At 53.3% G+C, this 21,033-nt stretch overlaps 1 protein-coding gene across 1 annotated transcript in view; it reads right to left on the reverse strand.

The window, feature by feature from the left end:
- Positions 1–7,141: 7,141 nt before the first annotated feature.
- The window catches only part of Kiaa1755 (KIAA1755 ortholog), a 29,791-nt gene continuing 15,899 nt past the window's right edge, over positions 7,142–21,033 (reverse strand). Inside the window, exons 9-13 of the mRNA XM_028889227.2 lie at positions 19,789–19,937; positions 17,287–17,425; positions 14,517–14,639; positions 13,690–13,902; positions 7,142–10,297 (exon numbers count right to left, since the gene is read on the reverse strand). Of these exons, the coding sequence (XP_028745060.1) occupies positions 9,596–10,297; positions 13,690–13,902; positions 14,517–14,639; positions 17,287–17,425; positions 19,789–19,937 (1,326 nt within the window). The 3' untranslated portion in view covers positions 7,142–9,595. The remainder of the gene's footprint in view (positions 10,298–13,689; positions 13,903–14,516; positions 14,640–17,286; positions 17,426–19,788; positions 19,938–21,033) is intronic.

Consider the following 21,033-nt stretch of genomic DNA (forward strand, 5'->3'; position numbering starts at 1 on the left):
ATCAACTGCTTGTTTACAGAAGTATTCCCTAAGTGACCAGTGTCTAATACCTCTTAATTGCTGGGGAACAGTGCCTGGATTGCACAGTGCCAGGGCCTGTCTAATTATCTTTGCTTCAAGAGAACAGTCATGGTACAATTAGGGAAACACGAGGGAAGGCCTGGGGAAGGTAGGCACGCTCACAATTCTCTTTTGGAGCACAGCAGCTTGGTAAAGTGTTCTCTCAGGCTTCGCCTCGTAGAAGGCTGAGACGACAAAAGAGGACCAGACCTACAATGAGCAGGTAGAAGAGCTAGCCACAGTTAGTGTCACTGCACAGACAAACACCCACCCATTAGACCTCTTACAAGTGCAGGGGACAGCACTAGTGACGACAGATAGACCTGTCTTCTGATGTGCAAGTGTCCCCCGTGGACACATTAGCAGAAGACGTTTAGTCAAGAGACATGGACCAGGGTTTAACTAGCAGGCCTGCCCACGTGGTGAGCTTGCCATCTGAACAGCACTGATTTAACGATGGCGGAAACACCAGGAGAATTTTCTTGGCCATTTTACGTGTTAAAAACCCAGATATAAAACATACCATATAAAAGAGGGCACTTACTGGCCATTTTGCGCACATTAGATTTACATGCTTTTAGCTCTGTGAGCTTTTGTTTACTATATAGATAAAGGGCTGCCAACACGGCTCAGAAAATAGAGGTACTTGCCGCCCAGCCTGATGACCCCAGTTTGATTCCTGGAGCCCACGTGGTGTAAGGAGAGAAGAGACTCCTGTAAGTTGTCCTCTGAGGCCCATGCACGGGCTGTGGCGTGCTCACATGCACAAGACCACGTATGTGCACAAACACACACGTTAAATAAATGTCATAAAGTTCAGACACAGCACTCCTTACATTTCTAACCACAAATTATCTAAGGTTAAACGCACTAAAATCACCTTAAAAATAGTTGTGTACGAAGCAGTAATTCAGAAGACTTTAACACAAATACATAGTCACATGAACCTTGACTTTATTGAGACTCGGTTTCCCAAGTAGTGAAAAACCGGGCAAAATCAGCAGAAAACATAAGCAACCCTAACAAAACACAACATCTTGATGGGTTTACAGTGCGCACACACCAAGTTAGATATTAAAATATCCGGTTTCATAACACTACTTATAGGAAAATACATCATCTACTCCCAACCAATTAATGCTGAGCAGCGACTTTATTATTCCAACTGCAAAATTAGCCCATATTTCAACACTGACAAAATATATGTCAGTTTCATATGGAGCAAACCCCAGAAACCTTCCAGAAATGATCTCTAAATATGGGTCAATATAAAAATTCGTCTTTTAAATTTACATTTTTAACTTTGCCTGGCAAAATCCAGCATAGAGAACCTGGAGCACTTAACAAAAGCACACTCTAACACTTGAGTTATCCTTAAAGGCAAGACTTCAGCTCTCTTTTTGGTAGGACTTAGTAATAAGCCCCTTTCCTGTTACATTTAGGGTAAGCTTACCAAGTCTTGAAAGCTATTATTTGTAGGAACTGAATTCTCCTGGAAATTCCATTGTGAAAAGATTTAACATAAAAATATACATATATATTTCCATATATATAATAGCCTTAATAAAAACTTACACTGAATTTCTAGAGAACTTACATTTATCAATCGCATATTAAGAATATCTGGCCAATGCCCACGCCGCCTTGTCTGCCATGTGGTGGTGAGGGCGAGGGGAAGATGCCCTCTCCCCCGACCCCTGCCACCTGTGGCAGGTGAGGGAGCTGACCCTCCCCCTTACCAGCTGCAGCACTTGGGAACAAGAGCCCTGCTCCTCACCTGAGCAGCACAGGAGAGCTGACCCTGTTGACGGGGCGCAGGTGAACAAGCAGGGCAGTTGGGAGAGCTGGCCCCTGGGGTCATAAGAGCAGAGAGCTGTCCCTGCCCCTCACCAGTGGCAGCACTCAGGAGAGTGGCCCCTGCACCTCTCCTGGGCAACACGGTGAACTGGTCCTCCTGGTGCTGCAGGTGTGGCTGAGCCGGCCCTGAGGGCATGGAAGCAGGAGAATGGGCCCCACCTCTCGCTCCTTGCTACACAGGGTGAACTAGCTGGGGCAATGCTGGAGAGCTCCCCCTGGTGGTGAGGACAGGGAAGAGCTGGCAGACTGACCAACCCTGCAGCTACCTGGGCCCAAGAACCAGGGTTATGAGTTGGCCCACCCCAACATCCACCCAATCTATGATCTGCTGGAGCATGTGAAGGGGCTGGTGCTGCAGACCCAAAGCTGCAGGATCTCCACAACACAGGACCACAACAGGATGTTCAAGAGGAATTCCAGAGAAGGCTCAGCATCGACAGTGTAGCAGAAACCAGAGGCCTCAAACCAGACCAATGTAAAGATATAAGGACTAACAGGTAAACCGTGTGACGCACTGTGTCACACTATAGCTTCCATGATGAGATTTTTCTTTTTTTTCTTTTCTCTTAAATTTTATTTTATTTTATTTTGAGGAGAAGGGTGCAAGGGCAGAGGGCCGATATGAAGGAACAGGGAGATAAACAGGATTGGGATGAATGTGAAAGATACAAAGAATAAACAGAAAGAATATATATATATATATCCAGCAAAATAGCTCAGTGGGTAAAGCACTTGCCCCACAAGCCAGACAACTGAGTTCGATCCCGGGAACCCTCAGTGGAAGGAAACAAACAGCTTCCAAAAGTTGTCTCTGACCTCCCCCGGGCACGTGTGCACCCCCGCAACATACATCATACACACACACATACAATAATAGTAAATTATTCCTAAAAAAAATTAAATAAAGAATATTCCTGGAAACCCATACAGTAATGAAAGAAAAAAGGTTTCTTTCTCCAGCTTCAGTTTCAATTAATGAATTCAGAATTAACATTTGAAAAGTATATAGACCCAAACCATTCTACAAGTTAACACCATAGGGCATTGGTTCTCAACCTTCCTAATGCCACGACTCTTCAATATAGTTCCTCATGTTGTAGTTACCCCTTAACCATAAAATTATTTCCATTGCTACTTCATAACTGTAATTTTGCTACTATTATGGATCATAATGTAAATATCTGATATGCAGGATATCTGATATCGATCCCTGAGAGGGTCATGACCCACAGGTTGAGAATCTCTGCCTTAAGGCATCAGACGTCTGCTGTTTTGCAGGTAAACTCAAAATTAAGCTTTCATTTAGTAACATTGTCGTTAGGTCTGAGATCATATCTTTGTATAAGCAGATTTCCTGAAGTCTGGAACTATCCAGTGAACTGATGAATCCATGTGTTTTAGCTATTCGGGAGATGTGTGTCTGGATGGCTCTCAGTGGGAATTTCAGAGACAGCAACTGTGTGACTTGTTTCAAAGCTGTGGGGGAGCTTCTGTTGGGGTTGAGACCAGGTTCGGGGTCTTGTGACTGGCAGAAGACGAAGAAAAGACTAAGGGCAGGGCACAGTGACATCCAGCACAAGGCTGGGGACTGCCTGTAGCAGCAAGGGATGGTCAGCTTTCATTGCCCCTGGACACAACCTAGAGTCCCCTGAGAAGGGCTCCCAATGAGGTTGGCTCTGGGGGGGGGAGGTCTAGGGGAAGGGATTATCTTAAGTGGATCAATGGAGGTGGAAGACCCACCCTGAATGTGGAAGGCACAAGATCCTGGGCTGGGTTTGGGACTGAGTGGAGAAGAGGGAGGGAGCCGAACACTGAAAAAACATGCATATTTATTCTCTCTCTGCCCTCAGCTGAGGATGTGACCAGCCGCTCCCACTCCTCACAACAGTGGGCTGCAACCCGAAGTCGTGAGCTAAAACAAGCCCTCCTCCCCACATTGCTTTCGTCAGGGTATCATATTGCAGAGACAACCAAACGACCGTATGGTATGCTGCTGAAATGTTCCCATAGGCTAGTCGTTTGATGGTTGCTTCCCCAGAGGACGGCACTGTTCTAGAAGGTTCTGGAAAATTTGGAAGCGGACCTCGCTGGTGGAAGAACGTCACTGGGGTTGCATGCTTGGGGGTATAGTATCCCCGGCCCCTTTCACTCCTTTCTGTTTGCCGGCCTGTGATGCCAACTGCTTTGCTCCAACGCGCCCTCCCTGCGGAACCCTCAGAAACCCCTAGCCAGGACAACTCCATCGCCCTTGTAAGTCGTTCCACCCGGCGTTTTACACGGCGATGCCTGTGTGGCTAATGCCGGGCTGAGGACGAGGCTCCGCTGGGAGAGTGCTTGCCCAGCACACACAGAGCCCAGGATTTGACCCCCAGTACTACAGGAAACTGGGCACGGTGGTGTGTGCCTGTCGTCGGCACAGCACTTAGGATGTGGAGGCAGCTGGATCAGAAGGGTTAGAGGCTGGGCCACATGAGACCACGTCTAACAACCACAACGATCAAAATGATGAGTGTGTGCACTGCCGATATGCACCTGGGTCTCTGGACACGGTGCGATGACCTGTCCCTGTGGCCTGCAGTCAGAAGCGGCCAGGGCGCCACGCTGCCGCAACTGGGCTTGGGCCTGAGTCCTGCTCCTCTGTGGGTCGGCGCCATTTTTAAAGGGCTCTTGTGATGTTGTTTCTTTGCAAGTTTTCCTTTTATTTTTACAGCGCGTTTAGAGTTCTGGAGAGGTTCGAGGACATGTTGTTTCTCTCCTTGGTGCCAGGATGGGCTATTAGTGTGTGAAGAGGGAGGCAGGATGGGGGAGGGCAGGCAGGAGCTTCAGGTGACAAACGCCCAGCTGCCATCCTGCCTCCACTCCCGAAGATCAGTCCCTCACCACAGGCCACTAATAAGATCGCTCTGAAGAATGGCCTGACGGGAGCTATGGGCAGAGCAAGACAAGGGCAAAGGGCAAAGAGCCTTGTGCCCTGGCTGGGCTCTCCACCCTCCTCTTCTCCCCAGTGTCCAGCCTGTGGCAGCCCCCTGACCTAGGCCGTGGGCTTTTTATAGAGCTCTTACCAGGCAGTCATCGCTGCTGAGTCACAGGCTGTTGGTAGTCAGTTTGACTTTTGGTCCCTCAGTCCTCCTTGGGCCCGTAGATGGGATGCTGAGGCTTGGTGATCAGCCCTGTCCCTTGTTTACACTCTGAAGACCCCCCTCGCCCCTCTGGAGACCTGTTGAGGTTCAGAAGCTGTAGGCAAGGGGCCAGGTTCTGAGTCTATCACAGCACCACACCCCCATTTCATGGATGGGGACAATGAGGCCTGAGGAGGTCAGCGTCCACCCTCCTGAGCCACCCACACCCCAGGGGTGCTGCTGTCCTCAGAGTTCCTCCTCAGGGTCCTGCTGGCTCACATCTGCAGCGCTATTTTTTAGCTGGGTGAGGGTGGGGTTCCGGGCTGGACAATTTGTCCCGGGCAGTGAGCCAGCTTACAGCCCCTGGGAACAGCGCAGCCCTGTTACTTGAGGGCAGACTGTGCTGTGACCCTGGCCAGCTGTCCCGTCTGCATCTGGAGTGAGTGGCCAGTGGGCACAGAGTGTGCATTGCCTACTTAGGAGTGGAATGGCGCTCTCCGGTGGAGGCTCCGTGCCTTCCCAGATGCCACACTGGTCGGACAGGTCTACATCAGAGCCCCCTCCTCTCCACCCCCCTCCTAGCCGTTCAGCCTTGGACAAGTCCCCATCTCCAGGCATCCCTCTACACGTCTGGGAAATGGAAGTGTCTCAGAGGATGGCTGTGGCACCATCAGGGCTGACGAGACAGCCAGATGGAGAGCACCATGCAATGCTCAGTCCTCGGGGCTCAGTCCTGCCTCTGCCCCCACCTCTGCCCAGCTCACTCTAAAAGCTTTCCCCCTTCCCGAGACTGACACCCACAGAAAGGGAAGGCCTGGTGCTGAGCTCGGGGATCCAGACACCGATTTCCTGACCCAGCTGTCAACCCATTTCATAGGTGGGGGAAAACTGAGGGTAACCATCTCCTCAGAGCACCAAGCTAGTGAGCCTGGGTTCAAAGCCAGGGCTTTGTGTTTTTAAGGTAGAAAGGATTTCCATCCACCCAGAGCACCCATTCCATAGGTGAGGGAGTCTGAGTATCAGAGACAAGGAGCCACCTGCTGGGGGTCACCCCAACATCTCGGGCTGTGTTCCTTCACCTGTGCCCAGCCTCCCATTCCCTCAGGTCGGGGGGAGGGGTCCTGAGATAACTAGATAATTGGTCATATCACTGATCTACTTAGGGGTCCCTATAAACTACTTTCCTTCCCCCACAGCAGGTTACAAACTTCTCCCTTACGTCCCGGGACACCACAGCTCCGGTCTCTCAGACCAGTCTCTGGGGGCATGGCTTTGCTATTGGAAGCTATGGTCACCCGGTTCCCATGCATGGCAACTCCTTGCCTTGTTCCCACCTTGCCAATAAATTAGGTCCCTGTGGCCTTCAAGAGACAACCGGGGAATCATAAAACATGGAAAGCCACAGGATTGGGAGTGACAGTGTTTGGGAGTCGGTAGGGGACTTTGCCAGGGCTCTGGAGAGATTTCTTCCTGGATATTCCCCGTAACAAAAACAGGGGCTGGTGCGGCTGGTGCCAGAGCCTGAGTCTTGATACCATTTAGTGAGCAGTTACTATGTTCTAGCGCCTGTCTGAGGAATTCCCACAGCCCAACTCAGGGAACATTTACAAGCCTCTGAGGCCTTGTGGTTTTCCACTCTCTAGGTCAGGAAACCAAGAGACAGAGAGGTACTTCATTTGGCCAAGGACACACAGCTTGTGACTGATGCAGCCTGGCCAGTCAACTCCAGGTCCTCATCATTAACTATCCTCTACATCTGCTCATGTTCTACCAAAGGTCCTGGTGTGAGTGACACCCAGAGAACCAAGCCCAGCCCACCCATGGCCCCCAGGCACATGCCAATGGCCAAGGACAGTGGAAATACAAAGGACACAAATCCACGGTCACTGAAAGCCACCAATCAGTCCCAGCTTGCCTGCAGGTGGCCAAGGTATCAGTGTCACACTCAAGGTCCACCTCAGTCGTTTGCTGTATTGGACAAGACATCCCAAGCCACTGGAAGTCTTGAGCTCCTCCTTAGGAAAAGGATGGGAGGTTAAAACCAATTCCACGGGGCTGGTGGAATACTCGTCAACGAGCCTTGCAGAGGTTTTTTTCTTTCTTTCTTTTTTTTTAGGAGCTCAGCACAAAGCTGAATGTGACTGAAACACCAGCTGATTCTTCGTTCTTTTTCTTTAAGTTTTTGCATGCATGTGTACGCACGTTCGGGAGCCATCGCCGGAACAGGTGGAGGCCAGACAAGACAACAGCGGCTTTTCTCTCCACCTTGTTTTTTGGTACAGAAACTTATTGAACCTGGAGCTCATGGATTCAGCTAGGCTGGCTGGGTGAGCCTCAGGGATCTGCCTGCTGTCTCAACCCCCTTGCTCCAGGGTATAGACACGCACAGCCACACCAAGCTTTTTCCATGGGTGCTGGGGAGTCCACGCTCAGGTCCCCACGCTCAGGTCCCCATGCTCACACAGTAAACACTCCACCCATCTTCCCAGCCCGTCCTCATTTTTGAATGTGGTCATTCACCCGTATTCCACATCTGCACCTTTTCTCCCTTGGAGCTCCAGGAGCAGGTCAACATCTGGGGTACAGTTCTTTTTGGAAACAGGAGGATGTGTAAGACCTTGGGGTCCCCCCTACCCAAAGATCCTTGGCTCACTCATCCCTTCGCCCCCCCCCTCATTCCCAGCAGTGGTTGTGGGTCTCCCTGAAGTCAGCTTTCCTTCTCGCTCCCCAGGTTTCCTGCTCCTTGCCTGTGGTCTCCACTGGCTGGATGCTGTTTCTATGGCAACAGCAGCTTAAGAGCCTTGGGCCCCCCTCTGAGGTGACAGGCTTGGATGGAGATGGCTGATCAAATTCCTCAAGCATCCTCAGTCAGCCTTCTGGATGCAAGGCTGAGGAGAGGAATGCAAAGTCTGAGCTGCCGGGGACCTGGGGTCCCAGGAGCTTCCCAAGGGAACCACCCTAGGTTTCAAGTGTCCTCTGAAATTCATGGGTTGGAAACTTGAGAGACGGCGATAGAAAAGTCATAGGGGTGCTCACCATCCTCCTGTGAGATGAATGCGGGAGCGGCCCTCTTTGAAGGGTGTTTGCCCCTCCCCCCTCTTCCACACAAGCTCCATCTACGGGCGATGCTCGCACACAGGAAGGTCCTCACCAGAGGCAGCCCCTGGACTTTGGACTCCCAGACTCTAGAACTGTGAGTCCCGTAAGCTCTCATTGTAAGTCACACAGCCTGTGGTAATCTATGATGTCAGCAGAATGGACAATGGCCTGGAACACCTGATCACGTGGCCCCAGTGCGGCCTCCAGTCTCCCCCAGGCCCCGGGGCCTGGTTTTAGTGTGTGCTGTGGAGGGCCTGTCATTCCCTGAGCAGGCTTCCTTACAAATCACCTCCACTGGTGGCTCTGAAGCAGGCAGGCCTCAGGCTGTGCTTGGAGAAATCCTGAATCTCAGAGAAGATTCTCGAAGCTGTTTGGGGCTGAGACGTCTCCCGTGGCACCTCATCCTCCCAAGCCTGGTTCGGGCTTCCCTCTCCCCTGACACAGCCTCACTGGTGGGGGTGGAGCAGGTATTTCACCCTCATCTCAGGGCCTGAAAAACTCGGGCAGGGCTGCCAGCAGGCCATCTTGGCAGTGAAGACTGATCCAGAGCCCCGTGAATCCTTGCAACATGTCAGCGCTCAGAGGTGACTGTAGGGGGCGCTACGCCAGCCCTGTAAAAAGCTAGGCGCTGTAGATCTAATAGTCCTCTTCCCATTGCACCCCCCCCACCTGCTTTCAAAGATTACACCCACCCCCTCCACTGTTGCCCCCCATGACACTGGGCGGTTGACACTGAATGTGGGGGACATGGGGATGAAGTAACACTCCATGGGAACTGGAGGTGTCTATGGAATGCAAGGACAAGATCCCAAGTGGTTGGTTCCTTGAGTCTGAGCTGGGGAGCCGGGTTCCTGGGGAGAGCTCTGTGTCAAGCAGTTTCTTCCTCGGCCATGCCCCTGCCCTTGTCCACTAGAGTCAGCTCCTGAGAGTAGGAGGTGAGGGCTGCCTCCCCGCTAGATGGGCATCTATGAGGCCCCCTGCTGCCCCCTGCTGCCCCCTGGCAGACCTCGGCAGGATGGAGCTTGCCTGACAAATGTCCTTTATTTCCCTCCCCCTGCTTCCCACCCTCTTTCCAGAGGCTCGGGGGTCACCGGCAAATGCAAAGTCTCAGGGTCTGTTACCCTGGGGCTCAAGGCAAGAGGCCCCTCCCACTACTTTGTTACCCATGTGAACCCCAAGTGGCAGTCTGGGCAAGACTTTGCAAAGGTGGCCCCAGCCAGCCTTGCCACAGGAGACCCTGCAGTCACGGCCCAATGTGCTTCCACTGAGTCTGGATTCTAACTCCCACGGACACTATTCTGTGTGGGTAACAATCCATCATCTTGGGGTTTTCTGGAGCCAGAAGGTGGTCCTCCTGACATCGCTCCATGGCCATGTCTCATAGGGTGATGTGGGCTCAGCAGACCCCTCCCATTGGTCCTACCCCAGTCCCCAGAGCTAACGTGACAGTTCAGATCGAGTTAGAGGGATGCAGGAGGGCTTGTGTGGGGTGAGTCCTCCAGGGATGTCTGTGAGTCTGTCCCCTCAGAGGAAAAGCTGCCTCCAGTTGGGTGAGAGACCTTGCTCTGTCTGGGAAGATGATGCCAGGAAAAGAGAGAGGCGAGGAGCCGCTCCAGGGCGGGCTCAGCCAGCTTGGGGGCACCTCGGCCTTCCTCGGTGTCCACGGTCTGGCCAGTTCCCTGGGGTGGTAGGCCTGCCCACAGGTTTCTGCTCTGCTCCCCTTGGAAGACATGTGGAGACCAGTGGGATCTTGACGCATCTGCAGCCAGACAGTCCTGTAGGGACCTGTCCCATTTGGAGGCCACCTCTCTAGGCAGACCCCGGCCCTTAGCTGCTGTCCCGCTTCGATCTGTGTGTGCTGGGTGGGCAGCCGTGGCCTCTGGGCATGGGCAGTAGGCCAGTGCCTTCCTCAGCAAGGCCTGGGTCTCCTGGTGTCGCTCCTGGGTCTCTTCCCACAGCTCCTGGCCCAGGCCAGCCCAGCTCAGGGAGGTCACCTGGAGCTTCATGGCCAGGAGCTTCTCCGTCTGGAACTCAGACGCCAGGCGCTTCAGGTAGCAGTGGAGGCGGAGGTGGAGGGGGTCCCCAGGGCTGGCCCTCGAAGTCTTCTTGCCCAGCCTGAGCTGGGTCAGCAGGTCCTGACAGTCCATGTGGAACCGGCACACCTAAGGACGGCAAGGAGAAGGGAGGTGGGGGGTCCGTGAAGACAAGAGGAGCCCGTGAGCAGGAGAATTTGAGACGACGTGGCTGAGTGAACTATTAGGTGCACAGCCTGGAGACTGTGATGACCATTGTCCCCTTTCTTCTCGGATGCGTACCCCTGCCACCTACAAAGAGCCTCTAGCACCCTTGGGCTCTTCAGGCCCCTTCTAACAGACCCACAGGCCAGCAGGGCAGATGTAAAGCCAGAGCTGTAGAAATGTAGAAATGTAGAAATGTAGGATGGGGAGAGGGAGGGCTCAGTGGAGAAAGTGCTTACGGCACAAGCGTGAGGACCTGGGTTCAGATCCCCAGAACCCCCGTGAAGCTTCACGGCGGGGGTGGGGTGGGGTGGGGGGAGCTTGCTACTGTAATCCCCGTGTTCCTGGTGTGGGATGGGAGGCTGAAACAAGACAATCTCCACGAGCTCTGGGGCTAGCCAGCACGGCATGTTCAGAGACAAAGGACAAAAGACCGTTTCGAAAGAGGTAGAAGTGAGAACTGACACCTGAGGTTGCCCTTTGACCTCCACAGGCACGCGCATGGCACACATACACCCAAACTGAGTGTAGCTAGGCCTGTTGGTGTGAGCCTGTTCATTCTGGCCACTCCGAAGGTCAAGGCTGGAGAATGGTACATTCAAAGCCTTCCAGGGCTACAGAGTGAGTTCAGATCTAGCCTGGGCAATTTAAGGAGACCCTGTTTCAAATAAAAAGTGAAAAGGCTAGGGATGTGAGTTGGTGGTAGAGTGGTTGCCTGCCAGACTTGAGGCCTTAGGTTTAATTCTCAGCCCGGGGTGGGGTGATGGGGTCGGGGGAGTTGAGACACAGAGGAAGGAGCGTTGCTAATACATTCCAGAGTGTCATCTGTTTATCTGGTTCCATGAGTGTCCCAGGCCACTACGGTGAGCTAGATTAGTAGCCCATTTCAGAGAGGGAGAAACCGAGGCACAAAGCAATGAACTCACTTATTCCAAGTCACACAGTGCAGTAAGGGGGAGCTGGGATCCCATCCTGGATCCAGCCTGCCTCCTTGCACCCAAAGGAAATCTGGCTCAGGCAGGGGTGGGCAGTCAGTCCAGCAGGCCCCACAGCTCATACACCAGCTGGGCCTCTGCCCATCATGTGACTCTGCCTGTTCCCGACACTACCCCCCTCCCCCGCTCCCCCCACTGTACGGTACAGCAGCTGATGCAAAGGATAATCTCTCTCTCCATTAATTTAGGGCCGAGAGCAAGCCACTGGCCAGGGGACAGCAGAGCCGTTTGCTGCAAGGAGGCGTTTTTCTGTGGATTAAGGGAGCTCGTCGTTAGATAAATGGCTTCATATTCACAGTAGCACTCAGAACTCATGGCGCCATAAATCTCCCTTAGCAGCCAATCGAGTTAGGATTATTTAGGGCAGAAGGCACAGCACTCGGGCGCCCCACCTGGGTAGAGCCCTGTCTGAGTCCCCAGCTTCCCAGCCACGCCTGGCAGTCATGCCCAGAGACTCAGACACCATCTCCAGCTCCTCCTCACATACAGGAATGGTCAGGGCAGCAGCGTCCAGCCTTGATGCGACTTTGCCAGCGGTGGACAGGGGACAGTCCAGTCTGCCCCTCCCATGCTGCTCTTCCTGCTTAGGAGGAGGGAGGGCTACCTTCCCCCAGGCCCAGCCTGCTCTCTTCTCTTTACCAGTCTCAGGCTAGGACACCAAGGGTGCCCTGCCACTCCGGGGAGCTCACTACCCAGAGGGCACGCCAGAGACAGGCAGGTGACAGGCAGCGGATCACTTCAGATCCTGAGGGGCACCGTGAAGCGGTCGCATGGTAGGTGTAGTGGTCAGGACAGGCCTCGGCTTCTCTGGCCGAGGAACGGCTTTCCAGGCAGTGGGAAAAGCCGGCGCAAAGGTGCTAGGAGTGGGGTTGATTCCGGGAAGGCTGCAGGGAGGAAGCGGGCAGCCGTCATTGGGCGAAGAGAAGCTTTCAGACATCCTTGACGCTAGGCACATTGCTCTGAGGGGTTCCTCAAATTTAATCTGCTTTAAAATTTTTATTTTATTTTCCACGCGTGAGGGTTTTGCCCTCATGAATGTTCGTGCACCACATTTACGCCTGATGCCCCGGGGAAGCCAGAAGTGTGTGTTGGGTTCCCTGGAAACGGGAGTTGTGGCCTATGGTGAGCCATCACGTGGGTGCTAGGAATCCAACCTGGGTCCTGTGGAAGAGCAGCCAGGGCTCATGACCTCTGAGCAATCTTTGCAGCCCGAATCTGCTTCTCCCACCACCTGGCTGGGAGTACATTCAAGCCAAAGATCTGGGTTTGAATCGCAGTGCCGCCATCAGCCAGCTCTGTGACTTTGGGTGAGTCACTCGACCTCTCTGTTTTCAGCATAGGGTTGGTGTAACAGGGAAATGATCAGAACCAGGCCCGGCACTAGAGACCCTGCACTAGCGCTAGCCAATCACATTATGAACAGGGGCTGGGGTTCAGAGAAGTGAGGACAGCTATCGAGGTCACACAGCCCACATGGGCCGAATCCCGGACGCTGCCCCGCTGTGCTCTCCAGGGTGAGGAAGGGGCACAGTGCCCCTTCACTGCCACTGCTGACAGCTGCCTGCCTTGTCCCTGACCCAAGGAGACAGAGAAGCCCTGTCCTCCGGGTCCCCAGGCATTTGTGAGATGTCTGGGTCCCTCCCACTGCCCTCTGAAGCATCCCATGTTCCCAGCTGTCCCTTCATGCCCTGAGCCACCCACCAGCTGGTGGGTGGGGTCAAGCCCCTCCCATGCTCTGTCCCTTTTGGTAAGTTCAAGGGGGTAGCTGAGGGCATAGGGTAGTCATGTGACTTCCTGTCCAGCTGGGACCCAGCTCTTCTAGCCTTCTTTTTTGTCCACAGGCCTCAGTTTTTCCACTAGAAAATGGGGGATGGGTGGGTTATGTGCATTTAGGAGTGAAACTTTGAAGTCACATCCTACTCAATGACTGCCTAATCCCACCTGAGTAGCTTACTTCTTCTGGGCCTCAGTTTTCTCCTCTGTGAAATGGGCACAAGGCAGGTGGCCCGGACTCACCCAGAAGCAGGCGAGTATAAAGTGCTCACTCGCAGGGTCTGCACTCGGGCAGGCTTCCCTTCCACCTCAACCACTTCCACCTCATCTTCACCCTGCCTACCCAGATAAGGGATCCAGCTGCCACTCTGCCTCTCTTTGGAGAAGGACGCAGGCACATCCCCAGGGTAGGACACACTTGCCTCCACACCAGCTTCCTCTCCCTGATTGCCACATGGGTCCCCTGGGGCTGTGTCCAGGCCGCCCCAACCCTGTGCCACCCCACGGGAGGATGTGGGTCTGTTCTGATGGGCCCTGAGGTTCCCTCACCTTCTTTCTGAAGCGGTGGAGGTGGAGCAGGGTCTCCAGGTCAGTGCGCTGCCTCTCGGCTGCCATGTAGAAATGCGTCAGCCTGGCCTGGAAGGCCTGCTGGGTGGAGGCGAAGGCTGCCAGGTCTGGGAGCCCTGGCTCCCCTGCGCCTTCCTCTGCAGCTCCCAACTGCGCGGCCTGCTTGGACAGTTCCAGGCCCTGGCGATACTGGGCCTGGGCGGGAAAAGGACATCCATTCAGCTCCCGCCTGAGGATCCGCCCAGCAGTCAGGAGCCGCTGTGGCCTTCTGAGCCTCAGTTTCCCCATCTGCAAAACTCAGCCCACAGTCAAAGGTTAACTCATCCAACAGCCTAGGCCTTTGCCTTGGAAGTTCACATTCTTTTGGAAGGTTCTGTGACTTTAAAGCCTGGGTCAGAGGCTTGGATCCCCCACAGTCCTCTCTGCTGTGTCCAGGACAGTCCCATCCCCCACTGCCTGCGAGTCCCCCGAGGGCTGTGACCGGCCAAAGCATCCTGTGTCCATCACAAATGCAGCATCCCTGACTGTCTCTTCAAGCTGACCCAGGAGGCCAAGATCTGGGCCCTGGGTACCTGCATTTTAAGAAACCCTTGCAGGTTCTGACTTCTTTAGACTTGGTCTTGGAAGACTTCCTGGAGGAGGCAGAACCTAAGGTGATGCCTCTGTGGTCCAGGCTGTCCCCTTGCTCTGTGGTCCAGGCTGTCCCCTCGCTGCCCCTGGAAGCTCCCTTGTACTTTCCCACCCCTGCATCTGGGACCTAGAAGACCCCACCTCAATGACCTCTTGGCATCTTGGGCCCTGGAACATACCGCAACCTGCAGGAAGAAGTCCTCAAACTCGGCGTGGACTTTCTCCACTGTCTCCGCACATATATCCACAGGGGACAGAGCCTGCAGACACCGGCTTCCTTCCCGCTCCATCCAGTCATTGACCTGGGCGGAGGACCATGGTTCAGTTGTGATGGGTGACCGAGGAGCCATCCTGGGCCAACTGTCTGCTTCCTTGTGTGTGTCTACATGCATGGGCTTGTGCAAGCATGCATACGTGTGTATGTGTGCAGGTGGGTGAATGTGAGTGCACTTGTGTGTGGGGACCAGAGGTCAACGTGGGAATTGCTTCTAAGCAGCTGCCCACCTTTTTTCCTTTTCTTTCTTTCTTTCTTTCTTCCTTCCTTTCTTTCTTTCTTTCTTTCTTTCTTTCTTTCTTTCTTTCTTTCTTTCTTTCTTCTTTCCTTCTCTCTCTCTATTTCTTTCTCTTTCTTTCTTCCTTCTTTCTCTTCCTTCTTTCCTTCCTTCCTTCCTTCCTTCCTTCCTTCCTTCCTTCCTTCCTTCCTTTCTTTCTTTCTTTCTTTCTTTCTTTCTTTCTTTCTTTCTTTCTTTCTTTCTTTCTTTCTGACTTTTTATTTATTATTTTTTTGGATACAGGGTCTCTCACTGGGATTTGGGACTCACCAATCAGGCGAGGCCTGGCTGGCTAGTGAACCCCTGGGGTCCTCCTGACCATCTCCTCAGCGCCAAGATTACAAGTGTACACCACTACACCCAGGGTTTTACCTGGGTTTTGTGGCTCAAACTCAGGTCCACGTACTCGTGTGGTATAAACAGTTCACTGACTGAGCCGCCTCCCTAACCCCTCGACTTCTTGAGGGGCCAAAGCCTCCTGGTCCTCAGTGAGTCATGGGCCTGGATGGATGGAAACCCTCCCGATGCGGGGCGGGAGAATCAAGGAGGGAAGCGTGTGCAGCAAATGTCAGAGGACAATGGCCTCCCTCAGCTCAACCCAGAGGGGATGTGGTACTGTGAGTGCCCTGCAGCAGGAGACCCTCTGTGTGTATGACCGTGGGATGAAGCCAAGGTGGCATGAGGTCACAGGGAGGCAAGGCTTAGGTCAGTCTGGCCGCTGACTGTCACCTGGTCATAAAAGGTTGGTCTCAGGGGAATGAGCTCCCTGTCTCAGGGGTGTGTAACTGGGGCTGGAGAAACACCTGCCAGTGGCAGAGGGTCTCCCAAGAACTCACTGTCCCTGCCTGACCCTCGCTTCAGTGGATGGGTGGTAATGGATCGGCATTATGTGACCCTGTGGTGCAATGGATAATGGACCGGTACGAACAGCCAGAGAGGGACAGAGGGTGGAAAGTACCTCTGAGCCTGTGGCGGTGTGAATGTGACTGGTCCCCATAATCTCAGGCAGTGGCACTATTGGGAGGTGTGGCCTTGTTGGAGTGGGTGTGGCCTTGCTGGAGGAAGTGTGTCACTGTGGGGGCGGGCTTTGAGGTTTCCTGTGCTCAGGATACCACCCAGTGTGTTCATTTCTTGTTGCCTGCAAGATATAGGGCTCTCAGCTCCAGCACCACGTCTGCCTGCAGGCCGCCATGCTCCCCGCCATAATGGACTGAACCTCTGAAACTGTAAGCGAGCCACCCCAAGTAAATATTTTCTTTATAAGGGTTGCTGTGGTCATGGTGTCTCTTCACAGCAATAGAAACCCTCACTAAGACATTCCCTGTGACAGTGCTAATTCTGAACTTGACAGAATGCAGGATCACCTAGGAGACTAGCCCCTGGGGCTTATCTTGATTTTAATTGCAGTGGGAGACCTGCCCACTGTGGGTGGTGCCATTCCCTTGCTGGGGTCCTGGACTGTATATTCCTTATTATGGATGCATCATGATCCTTCCACCTTGACCCCCCCCACTGTGATGGACTGTACTCTTTTTTTCTTTTCTTTTCTTCCTTCCTTCCTTCCTTCCTTCCTTCCTTCCTTTCTTTCTTTCTTTCTTTCTTTCTTTCTTTCTTTCTTTCTTTCTTTCTTTCTTTTTGAGACAGGGTTTCTTTGTGTAGTTTTGGTGCCTGTCCTGGATTTTGCTCTGTAGACCAGGCTGGCCTCGAACTCATAGAGATCCGCCTGCCTCTGCCTCCCCAGTGCTGGGATTAAAGGCGTGTGCCACCATCGCCCAGCTGGACTGTACTCTTAAACAGCCAGGATAAACTTCCTCAGGTTGCTTTTATCGGAGCATTTTCCTTATCACAGCAACAGGGAAAGAAAATAAAGCATTCTTGCTCTGGGGATACTGGCAAAGATACTTTGTCTTTGTAAGACTCAAGGCTAGAGATGAGGATGCAGAGGCTTGAGCAGTTAGGTGACCTGAGGGTCAAGACGAAGTGCCCGGCAGGGATGACCCAGCCCAGGGCAGACAGGGGTGTGCTGGCTTTAAGGACTGAAGCCAGGTGAAGGCGTGCTAACAGCTCAAGTCTCAGACTCCAGATGTGCAACCACAGGAGGTGGTATCTGCCTGGCCTCAGTTTCCCCATCTGTGGTGGGGAATCCCAAAAGCTCCTGTGTCACTGACAAGAGACCACACTGGAAGACAAGAATATTCACAACAGTCTAGTCCAGGCATGCACACAGTCGGCGCTCAATAAGTGCAGCCCTCGTGTTCATAATTTAATCCTTGAAGCACTGATTGCACGGCATGTTTTCTGCCTTGACCCCAACACCAAGGGCTGCCAGCCTGATGTTTTAACTCCGGAACTAAGTGACCCTCGTAAAGCACCACGTCCCCAGTAGCCTCCCCTTCACCTGGTGGACGGCAGCTTCCAGGTGACCCAGTCGGACACGGAGCTCCAGCCTTCGGAGGAGGTGATTGGACGCAGTGACCAGGACGTGAAGCTGCTCATCCACAAGGTTGTACAGGGCTGCGGCTTCAGTCAGATGGCTCCTGGGAGGGAGAAGAGGGTGAGAAGACGCCCCTCCCTGTGTTCTCACCAGTCCTGGGCCTGCCCTCCTCATCTGTGGCCCCAGCTGGGCTGCCAGCCACTGACCTGCTGTGTGACCTGAAGCAGATCCCTAGCCCACTCTGGGCCTCAGCCATGAACCTGAGGAAGCAGCAGGAAATTGGCAGGGTATCAAGCCAGCTGGGTAGATTTGAGTCTGAATTCCAGTCCCACCAGCTGCTAGTGTGGGTCCTGGTGCAACATCACCACTTTGGGGGTCTCTGGTTGCCCGTTTGTAAAGTGGGAAATAGTAACAGAACCCACTGCCCTGAGCCGCTGTGAGCAGAAAGTGATCGAAGCAGAGGCTTCCGCTCCAGACCGCTGCATGAGGCCCCAGCCATGGAACTTTCTAGTGCTGCTTAGGGGTTCTGGGAAGCCAGGGGACCTTCCCTCCTTTATGAGAAACACTCAGTGGAGTGCCTGGAACTAGGGGCTGGCTGGCGCCCACACGTTTGCACCACCCTGTCTTCCCAGCGTCCACTCTGCAGGACACAAGGGCAGGAGAGCGTGGCAACTGTAACCCATGACGGTCTTTTGTCTCAGATAGAGTCTCAGTGTCCCAGGCTGGCTTCAAACTCCTATGTGACCAAGGATGACCTTGAACCTGGGACCCACCTGCCCTGAAAGGCATGTTTAAAGTGGCCAAAGCCAGAGGATCTAAAGAAGGTTTGGAGGGAACTTTTCCCTCGGCGATGCTTCCTGAAGGGAGAAACCTGGAGCCTCCCCACAACTGCCCTGGGGAGCCTGTTTTCAGACAAAGATGATGGAAGGAAAGGCTGACTATTCGATGGACAACCCCCTCCCGGGTCCTGGGTCCCACATCAGAAGAAAGCCCAAGATGCCTGAAGGAAGGGCGAGCCCAGAGGGCTGCAGGGACGGCATTGAAGGCATTGAACAGAGAAGGGCCGCGGCGAGCGTGGGCCCACAGCGCCCCCTGGTGGAGCTTCAGCTCAAAGGTCTGGAGGGACCTCAGGTAGACCGGAGAGGTTGGGTGAGGCAGGTGAAGAGGGAGCAGGAGAGGGAGGGGGGACGACAGGGTGGGTAACAACAACAGGTCAGTGTGAGGGGCGGAGGTGGCCCACATTAGACACCAGGTCCCACCACTGTTTCAGCTCCACCTGCATGAACCTGTCCCCGGCGTCTAGGTGTGCATCTCAAGGTGATGTGTTCTGCCAGCCTTATCTACATCCTGGCCCCCACCACATTCCAGATGTGTGACCCAGGGATACTCAGTCCACGTTTCTGAGTCTCAGGTTACCCTACTGTAACAAAAGGAGACTCCTGGGCTCCACCTCAAAAGTGGGAATTAAATGAGTTAATACGTACAATTCCTTAGAACAATGCACACAAACACACACACACACACACACACACACACACACACACACACATCAAATGTTGGTTCAATGCACAAGCTGTTCTTATTAAGCGTGTACATCAGCTTTGCATTTGGCTCTCAAATATACATACCTATGTTTTACTAAAGCAAATATTTCTAATTACTGACCAATTCAATTACATGGTCGGCATCCCTTCTTTGGGCCCAGAAGCATATCAGATTTAGGAGTTTTTCCAGTTTTAGGGTATTTGAACATATAGAATGAGGCATGTGGGCAATGGGACTTCAGCCTAAACAAGAAGTCCATTTGCATGTCAGGTATACCTTTACACACAGCCTGAAAGTAAGTCTGCACAATGGTTCCAATTGTTCTGTGGATGCAGCAAAGTTTCTCCAGGTGTAATTTCCCCAGAGTGTCTGAGTTTACAGCAGGCAGGACATCGATTTTCAGACTGAGGAGGTTTCACTTGCCAGCAGTCAAGGAAGCTGGTGTCAACAGTCAGGTCTGTCACCCACCCGTGGCTCCTGAGGTCCTTCCCCTAGGCTGAGTGTGGGAAAGGCAGGCCTGTAGGGTTAGCTACCTAGCTGTCTCAGCCCGGGCCCCTATGGGCCTCACTACTATTTCCCAGTACTCAGTCTCATCTTCTTGCTAAATAAGAGTGGCGTGGGCAGCACCAAGTTCTTGCCAGGAACAAAGGAGACGGGTCTTGAAAGGCTTGGACCAGAGTCTGGGTTGAAAAAGGACACAGTCTGTGTGTGGAGGGAGGAAACAAGAGAGCTGGTCCTCAAAGGCCTGTTCCTGGCTGAAGACGGCCAGAGATGCAAGGCGGGGATGGCGAGGTTGTCCCCCAGGCTCAGAGGGTGGGCGTGAGGCAGCTGTGTCCCCAGACCCACCCTCTGCGTTCCCTTCACAGGGTGGCCCCATCTCTAAGCTCTGATGGGGAATGAAGGACGGGAGATTGTCTATACCTGACTTCAGGGTTGGTGGTCAGCCTGCTGGCCTCCTGCTGCAGCCTGGCCAGAGTAGCTCCACCTTCCCTCTGAAGAGCCAGCAGGCCGGGGTCCCTCAGCACAGCCTCCATCAGATCCTTGGACTTGCTCAGGCACCTGGTGGCCTCCTGCCAACATAGGAGGGTGTCCCGAGGTCCCAATCTCCACGCTCCCCTTAGCCTTCCAGGCTCCGCACACCCATAGAGCCTAACTTTCCCACTTGGGTACCCAAGCATCTCCAGGAATTCTGCCCTTTAATTTCCAGCATATTTCTGAAGCTATGGCCCTCTTATCACCATGGTAACCTCACTGGCCCTGGCTCCATCCTCTCTTGGGACCACCCATCTCAGACTCTTGGTTGAGCTCTCTGATGCCCTCTGGCATCCCCTGCAGCAAAAAAAGGACATCAAAGGGCATATCCTATGATGCCCTGCTTCACACTCCCCAGGCCTTCACTGCCCGGTTCCTGGGCCAGCTCCTTCTTCTTTCCTCTGCTCCGCAGACCTCCAGCTATACCCTGTCTCAGGGCCTTTGTACATGCTCGCTCTCTGCCTGGAGTTCATTTCCCTCAATGACATATTCTTTCAGGCCACAGTTAAACACCATCTCTTCAAAGACCACTCACCTTCCTCACTCTTACCACTTCTTTGGCATTTGACACAATTTGTAACTATCTCCCCACGCCCCCTTTTTTCAACTCAGTGTGGTGATATTGTGTGCCCCAATATATTGTGCACCTTAATAAACTTATCTGGGGTCAGAGAACAGAACAGCCACTAGATAGACATAGAGGCCAGAAAATGGTGACACACACACCTTTAATCCTAGCATTCTGGAGGCAGAGATCCATCCAGATCTCTGTGAGTTCAAAGCCACACTGGAAACTGCCAGGCATGGTGACTCACGCCTTTAGTCCCAGGAAGTGATGGCAGGAAACAGAAAGGTACATAAGGCGTGAGGACCAGGAACCAGAGTCTGTTAAGCTTTTGGCTTTTAGCAGCAGTTCAGCTGCTAAGATCCATTCAGATGAGGACTCAGAGGCTTCCAGTTTGAGGAAATGATTTCAGCTGAGGAATTGGCAAGGTGAGGTTAGCTGTGGCCTGTTCTGTTTCTCTGATCTTTCAGCGTTCACCCCAATACCTAGCTCTGGGTTTGTTTTTATTAATAAGACCCTTTAAGATTCATGCTACAGCCCGGGTCTCTTGCATCCCAGGGCTACATGCC

Source organism: Peromyscus leucopus, chromosome 4, assembly GCF_004664715.2.
Source record: "Peromyscus leucopus breed LL Stock chromosome 4, UCI_PerLeu_2.1, whole genome shotgun sequence".
Classification (NCBI taxonomy): Eukaryota; Metazoa; Chordata; class Mammalia; order Rodentia; family Cricetidae; genus Peromyscus; species Peromyscus leucopus.